The following is a 7,460-nucleotide window of genomic DNA, read 5'->3' on the forward strand; positions in this document are numbered from 1 at the left end:
GTGGTGGTGAGCATAAAGAGATGGTGCCAGAGGGAACCTGAGGGGAGGGGAGAGAGGGACAGCAGACAGGAGGAACAAAGTGCCAGACTGCATAGGGCTGTGGGCCCTGGTTAAAGGCTGGCTTCTCTCTCAGTGCCATGGAAAGACTGGTGGAGTTGGAGCAGGGGAACAAGCTGCTAGGTGAAGAGCAGACTGTAGGAGGGTGAGGCACACAGGGAGACCAATTAGGTGGCAATAATCCTCGTAAAAGAAACGATGGCTTAGACCAGGGTGGTAGTGGCACAGGTGGTAAGAAATGGCCAATTCTGGATGTGTGCTGAAGGTGGAACTGCTGAGGTCTGCTGATGGGGTTTGGGTCAAGGGTCTCTGGGAGAATGTCCTTGACAGCTGGCATGTGGCTAGAGCACAGTGAGTGATGGCAGATGGCAGTGGAGAGGCAATGGGGAGATACTGCTGAGTGTGTGGGGTTAAGGAAGGAGGTGGGCAGAGAAACGGTTTTACCAGAAACACAGGGGGGTCTGTAGGCATACCCCGGCACTCAGCTGCAGAAAGTACGAAGTACCCACCTTAAAGTCTTCCTCAATTCCCCGAGAGGACTGCAGTTTGCCGTGGGCTTTTTGTGTCATCCTCCAGTGTGGCCCATATAATACAGAACAGCAGCAGTCTCCATCAGTTCCTAGGGAAGGGTCACTCCCTTACTCACCTGTCCTCTAGAATGGGACTTGACTCATCATCACTATTCAGTAAACAGACCCCTAAATTCTGCCTGTTGGTTGGGACTGGCTAGTTTGTCAAACCAGAACACTCTATGGCTGGCCAGATCTTCTGGCAAAAGCTCATGCCTGATTAACAGAAGTAATCGAGAGATCAAAACAACAGAATAAACATTAAAAAGAAATTTCCTAAACCAGGAGTCCCTAACTCCCAGGCCACAGACTGGTACCAGTTCATGGCCTGTTAGGGACTGGGCCACACAGCAGGAGGTGAGCGGTAGGAGGGTGAGCGAAGCTTCATCTGTATTTGCAACCACTCCCCCAGCTCCACCTCAGATCCTCAGGCATTACAATCTCTTAGAGGCACCAGTTCCTGGTGCAAAACAGGGACCGCTGTCCTAAACCAATAAGAGCTACCATTTACTAAGCACCTCTTCAGAGAAACTCTGCAAAGCAGGTGCTGTTGTTAGCACCATTTCACAAGAAAGGAAACATAGGCTTGGGGAGGGCAGAGTGAAGAGGAAGAGGATCAGCAAGAAACTCACAAGCATGTGTACGTGCGTACTTGTATGTAGTGAACATGGGAGTGACAGATGCTCACATCTTCACAATCCTTGAAGGCACAGCAGAAAACCCTGGGGGGCATAAGCTGCAAACATCTATCTGCCATACTACAGGCTGGTACAGTACACAGAAAACACATAAATTCTTGACTCTCCACTTACACAGGCTGCATGCATGTGCTCACACTGTAATACAGAACCCAACTGCTGACATGGATTCTAAGCTTTTTCTAATAAAAACGTTTAGGACAGAAGTGTAGAAAGGTTATACTCTCTTGACGTGAAATGGACAACCTGCAGGGAAACTATCAAGGGACCAGTGCAACATTAACCGTGCCCCTTGGGCAAGGCCCCGAAGGGACTTGCGGCTCAAGACCTCTGCAGACTTGGAGCTGGGGATTAGCTCCCCACCTCGTGCCCCCGCCACTCCTCAGCTGCATTGCCAAAAGTCACCAATGAGGCCCAAGGCCTATGGCCCATGTGACTAAATACTTCCTAGCAATCCTTACCCTGCAGGGGCTCTCCCAAACCGGCTCAGAAAATGGAATCTCAAAAATCAGAAACTCGTGATTCATCCCTACCTCCTCCTCCTCCCCAAACTCTCAATCAATCAAATGCTGTTCATTTTACCATACTAATATCTCTGGAATCTAGCCTTCTCCTGTGTTCCCACATTGCCACTTTCTAGCTCCTCCTACCCATTTCATGCTGAGACCAATAAAATAGCCTTTTACTGGTCTCTCTGCTGCCACCTGTGTTCACCCCCAATCCACTCCACGCCACTGCAAAGATTACCTAAGGCACAAATTTACTTATGGTTCGCCATGATTTAAATCCTTTAACTGGCTCTCCACCGTACATAAAAAAATCAAGTGCAGGCTCCTTGCCGTGATACTTGCGAAGATTCATTCTGTGCATCAATTTGACTGGGCCATAGGATGCTGATATTGGGTCAAACACTATTCTGGGTGTGTGTGAGGGTGCTTCTGGAGGAAATTCACATTTAAGTCAGCAGATAGAGTAAAACAGATTGCCCTGCCTATATGGATGGGCCTCTTCCAGTCAACTAGGGGCCTGAACAGAACCAAAAGGCTGATAAGAGGAAACTCCTCCTGCCTGACTGCTTTGAGTTTGAATCATTGGCTCTTCTTGAGTCTCAAACCTGCCAACATTTGGCCTAGAACCATGTCATCGGCTCTCCTGGGTCTCCAGTTTCCCAACTGCAGATCTTGGGGACCTGCCAGACTCCCATCACTGCATGAGCCAATTCATTAAAATCGATCAATCTCTCTCTCTCTCTCTATCTCTATGTCTCTTGCTGGTTCTGTTTCTCTGGAGAACCCTGACTAGTACAGTATACAAAGCTTTTAGGATATGACATGTTTATATCTCCAGGCTTATTGCTCAACCCATCTTTTTCATATTATATTTTTTCTTTGCAATTAAAACTTTTTTGGTGTGAAAGGTATCATACATATATAACAGTGTAAAAAATAATAATAAAATGAATGCTATGTACTAACTGCTCAAGGTAAGAAACAACAGTACCAGCACTTTAGAATTCTGGCGCTCAGTGTGGTCCCAGAACCAGTAGAACGAGCATCACCTAGAAGGCTAAAATTGCTGACTCTCAGCCTCCCCACCTGCCTTAAAGTCTGCAGTTTAACAAGCTGTAGAGGTGATTCATCTACACATTAACTCTGAGGAGCCCCCCCTTAGAAGCTCTTGCATGCCCTCTTCAGCCTCCCATACAACAAATATCCTAACTCTTGTGTTAACAGCTTTTATTTATAGGTCTACCATTCTCTTGTAATCTTTCCCCAAACAATAAACTGCCTAATCTTGAATGTGGAGAGTGAGCACACACCAACCAGGCAAGGGGAAGGCAGCATGGCCCCCGCTGGGTGGAACTGAACTGAAGTCGTGGTCTGGCTTCCACTTCTCTAGGAGGTGATGAGGCCCCTTCTGGAGAAGTTGTGAGCAAAGTCAAGAGGGAGTCTTGGGAAATAGGGCTCCACAGCTGGGACTCCTGGCAAGACTGCAGTGTGGTCCAGGCAGTGGACGTGCAGCAGAAGGGCAGGCAGACTGAGTGGGCTGCTCTATATGCCCTATTCCTGAGCTCACTGTGGCCCACCGCCAGCTCTTAGAGACAACTGAGAACTTCTGTGAGTGACATGCATGTCCTCATGAGAATCTGGGTCAAGTTCTCCTGGGCGTTCTGTGCTCAAGTTAAGAAGATGACCTGATGGAAATGGGGGACTTAGTGGTAAGTCTGTCTCTGCAGTAACACTGCTGCGGTATGGCTCAGCTGCCTCCAAGTCTAGTGCAAGGCTGTCATCCTGGGATCACTTTCACCATTTGCCAAGGGATCCCTTGTCATCACCTTGTGTTGGGTCTCCTGCTTCCTGTCTCTTATGTCTGACTTTCTTGAGTTAGTCTTTCAATTTTGGTGTTATTTCTTGCAGTAGCTTCTTGAGAAAGGGTATATGGCAGTCAAAAACTTTTAAACCTTTAACCTCTGAAAATAACTATTCTATACTAGTTCTTATTGTATACTTCGCCTAGGTATAGAATTCTAGGTTTGTAATAATTTTCCTTCAGAATTTTGAAGGTATTGTACTACACTCTTCTTGCTTACCATGTTGCTGCTGTGAGGTCCAAAGATATATCTGATTCTTGATATGTAACCTAGTATGCACCCCCAGAAGCTTGTAGAATCTTTTAAACCTAATGACAGAAATTTTATAACTGGACTGAGTCTATCTTTTTCTCCAGCTGTGCCTTTTTAATCTGGCAACTCATGCCTTTCAGTTCTCAAATTATTTCATTAATTATTTCCTCCGTTTTCTTCCTATATTTCTATTATTCAGATGTTGGACCTCCTACACTGGTCTTCGAATTTTCTATTTTCCATTTGTTTTGTGGTTTGTTTTTTTTTTTTTTACTTTTTGGGAAAATTACTTAATTTTATACGTATACTTCCCACATAATTTCCTATTTTAAAAATATTTCCAAGATTTTGCTTTCTGAATTTTAAAAAACTTTTGTTCCATAAATATACTATATCCTCTTATCTCTCTCATTAACATCTCATTGGCTAAAGCAAGTCCTAAGTGCAAGCACCAAATCAAGGAACGGGGAAGTACACTCTGCCTGCTGTAAAGTTATGGCAAGGGTGTGGGTTTATAATGTGACCTAGAGAGTAAGAATTGAGAGCAAACATTTAACCTACCCCACACAACTAAGGGACATGATATAGTCCCAACAATAACAGTGACTCAGAGGAGGGAAGAAATGGCGTAGATGATAGAGGCTCTGTTCATCCCTCTGGCGACCAAATCAAAGTTGTGACAGAAACAAGGAGCAGCAACAAGGAAAAATCACCTGGGATCTAGAGAAACAAGTCATATAACTAGAGAAAAGTCCAAGAAAGCACCCTGCAACAGCAGAAGGCAGGACTGAGCGAGGACGCAGGGCTGCTGGTCCTGAGCGGCTGAGTAAGACGGAGGCTGCAGCAGGGCTGGCAGAAGCCTCTTAAAGGGGCCGTGTCTGTGAGCAAATTTTCGCGGTGACGGACCTGCTCACTCTGAGCACCAGTGCCGATTCAGCAGCACGCGGAGGGTACCAGGGACTTACAAGGAGACACTGTCGGAGTGAGGGCCAAGCCGAGACTCATTCTGTACAGAAGTGCAGGTAGTATCCATTGTTCCCTGTTGAGCCTTCCTCCCTCCCAGTGCACGGACACAGCACCGCCATAGCCGTCACACTGAATAACAGAGATCACTCCGCCCAGAGGATTTCCTGAAACCCCATTTCCCCCAGCTCGCAGCTCTTACCAAGCCACATCCTGGTATAGCCTCAGTGAGTCAGGTGCTCCTTGATGAGCAGCACCTAGACTCACTCTGGTGGCACCTGGCCTCAGTTTCTGGTATCGCTTTTTAAGGCAGCTGTAAGCACAGCATATGAGGATTGCTTGATGAATCTTAACACGTGGCCCTGGAGGGGTAGAGGCATGGGCTAAATCTGGCCTGCAGCTGAACCCCTCGCAGGACTGTGCCACTGAACACCTATTTCACAAATCCACACTAGTAAGACCTGGAAACTTAGGAGCTTTGCTTAGTACAGAGACACAGAAAGGCAGCCAAAATGCAAAGACAAAGAAGCAGAAACCATATGAGAGAACAGAACAGAGATCCAGATATAATGGAGTCAGTAATCTAACTGATGCAGATCTAACTGGTTATAAAGATGCTCAATGAACTTTTGGGAAGTGTAGATGAATTCGGTGAGAACTTCAATAAAGAGATAAAAATGGAAATTATAAAAGGGAACCAGTCTGAAATGAAGAACACATTATGAGATGAGAAGTATATTAAATGGAATAAACAAAGGAATAAACAAAGTGAATAAAGAAGAGGATCAAATGCCCTATCTAGAGGACAGGAAAGCCAATCAGGACATCCAACCAGAATAGCAAGAAAAAAGATGCCAAGACTATAAAAATAATTTAAGGAGGATATGAGACATTATTAAGGGTCAAAATATCTGTCTGATTGGCGTAACTGAAAAAAATCAAGATGTTGAACAGCTGTTTGAAGAAACAGTGATGGAAAACTTCTCTAACCTGGTGAAGGAAATGGACATAAAACCCCAGGAAGTTCAGAGAATTCCAAAAATCAGGGATCCAAAGAGGCCCACACCAAGACACATCATAATTAAAATGCTAAATGTTAAATACAAAGAAAGTATATTAAAAGCAGCAAGAGAAAAACGGGTAATTACTTATAAAGGAACATCCATAAGACTGGCAGCCGATTTTTCAAAAGAAACTATGCAGGACAGAAGGGCTTGGCAAAAAATATTCGACAGGATGAAGACCCAGGATCTACAACCAAGAGTAATTTATCCAGCAAAGCTATCATTTAGAGTTAAAAGACAGATAAAGAGCTTCCCAGACAAAAATAAGCTAAAGGAATTTATCACCACCAAGCCAGTATTACAGGAAATGTTGGAGGGACTTCTTTAAGAAGAAAAAACATGTATAAAAAACATGTATCAAAAACAGGAATAAAAAATGGTAACAACTACGCTCCTATCGATAAGTACCTTAAATGGAAAAGAATTAAGTTCTCCAACCAAAAGGTATAGAGGTTGAAAGGATAAGAAAACAAGACCCCAACATATGAAAAGGAAGGGGATGGAAAAAGATATTGCTTTGATGGACCTAGAAGCTTTTTAAGTCAGACAGAGAAAAATAAACACTGTATAATTTCACTTTTATGTGGAATCTAAGGAATAAAAAGAACAAACTAATCAAATACAGATTCACAAATATAGTGGACAATTTGGTGATGGACAGAGGGGAGGGAATTTTGGAGGGATGGGAGAATGGGGGGTGAAGGGCTAAAAAAGTAGAAATTAGTAGCTGATGGGGAGCACGGCATAGAGAAAGCAGTTAGCATTAATATGTTGGCTAGGTAGAGAGTCAGGGGAGGCAGGGTGCAATTGGGGGCATCGTTTATAGATGTCTAACCAATGTACTGTATACTTGAAACTAAATTTAAAAAATAAAAAAAATAAATAACAGTGACTCATTTTAGCAGGGATAAGGGATAAAAGTCAGGGGAGAGGTAGAAAAGAAGAGGCAAGAAGATGTATAGTTAAAAAGTGCCCCAAGTAATTCTGCATACATATGCCCCTCTGCCACAGAGAATGTCTTTCAGTGAAAATAACATATAAATCAGCAATTTGTTTCTAAGAAAACTTCCAAATTCTATAAAGTTCTTCCCCATGTATGATTTCATGTGCAGAAGCTAAATGCCATAGTGAAAAGACTAAGAGCTTTGGTACTTTTGTTTGAATTCTGGTCTTACCACTGAGCTGGCAACCTTTGGCAAGTTAACCTATGAGTCTTAGTTTTCTAAAATTGGACAAAATAAAATCTAACACATGAGACTGCTCTGACGACTCAATGACAATATATTTAGAGTCTGGTTTTTAAAAATTTTATTTTGACCTGACCAGCTAACTTACTTACATCAAAGCAGACCTGACTAAATGCTGTGATCACAAGACAGGCACATCACTTAAAGTCATCCCCATGTATCTGCGGGGGATACATTCCAAGACTCCCAGTGGATGTTTGAAACCACTGAGAGTACCAAACCGTATATATACATTTTTC

The 7,460-nt window shown here is 43.7% G+C and overlaps 1 protein-coding gene across 1 annotated transcript in view; it reads right to left on the reverse strand.

Annotated features, from left to right (window-relative positions):
* Window positions 1-856, reverse strand: part of MAML1 (mastermind like transcriptional coactivator 1) — a 23,304-nt gene extending 22,448 nt beyond the window's left edge. Inside the window, exon 1 of the mRNA XM_025040564.1 lies at window positions 567-856. Within this exon, the coding sequence (XP_024896332.1) occupies window positions 567-626 (60 nt within the window). The 5' untranslated portion in view covers window positions 627-856. The remainder of the gene's footprint in view (window positions 1-566) is intronic.
* Between the last annotated feature and the right edge of the window lie 6,604 nt (window positions 857-7,460).

The sequence above is a fragment of the Pteropus alecto genome, unplaced genomic scaffold (genome assembly GCF_000325575.1).
Source record: "Pteropus alecto unplaced genomic scaffold, ASM32557v1 scaffold78, whole genome shotgun sequence".
In the NCBI taxonomy this organism is placed as follows: Eukaryota; Metazoa; Chordata; class Mammalia; order Chiroptera; family Pteropodidae; genus Pteropus; species Pteropus alecto.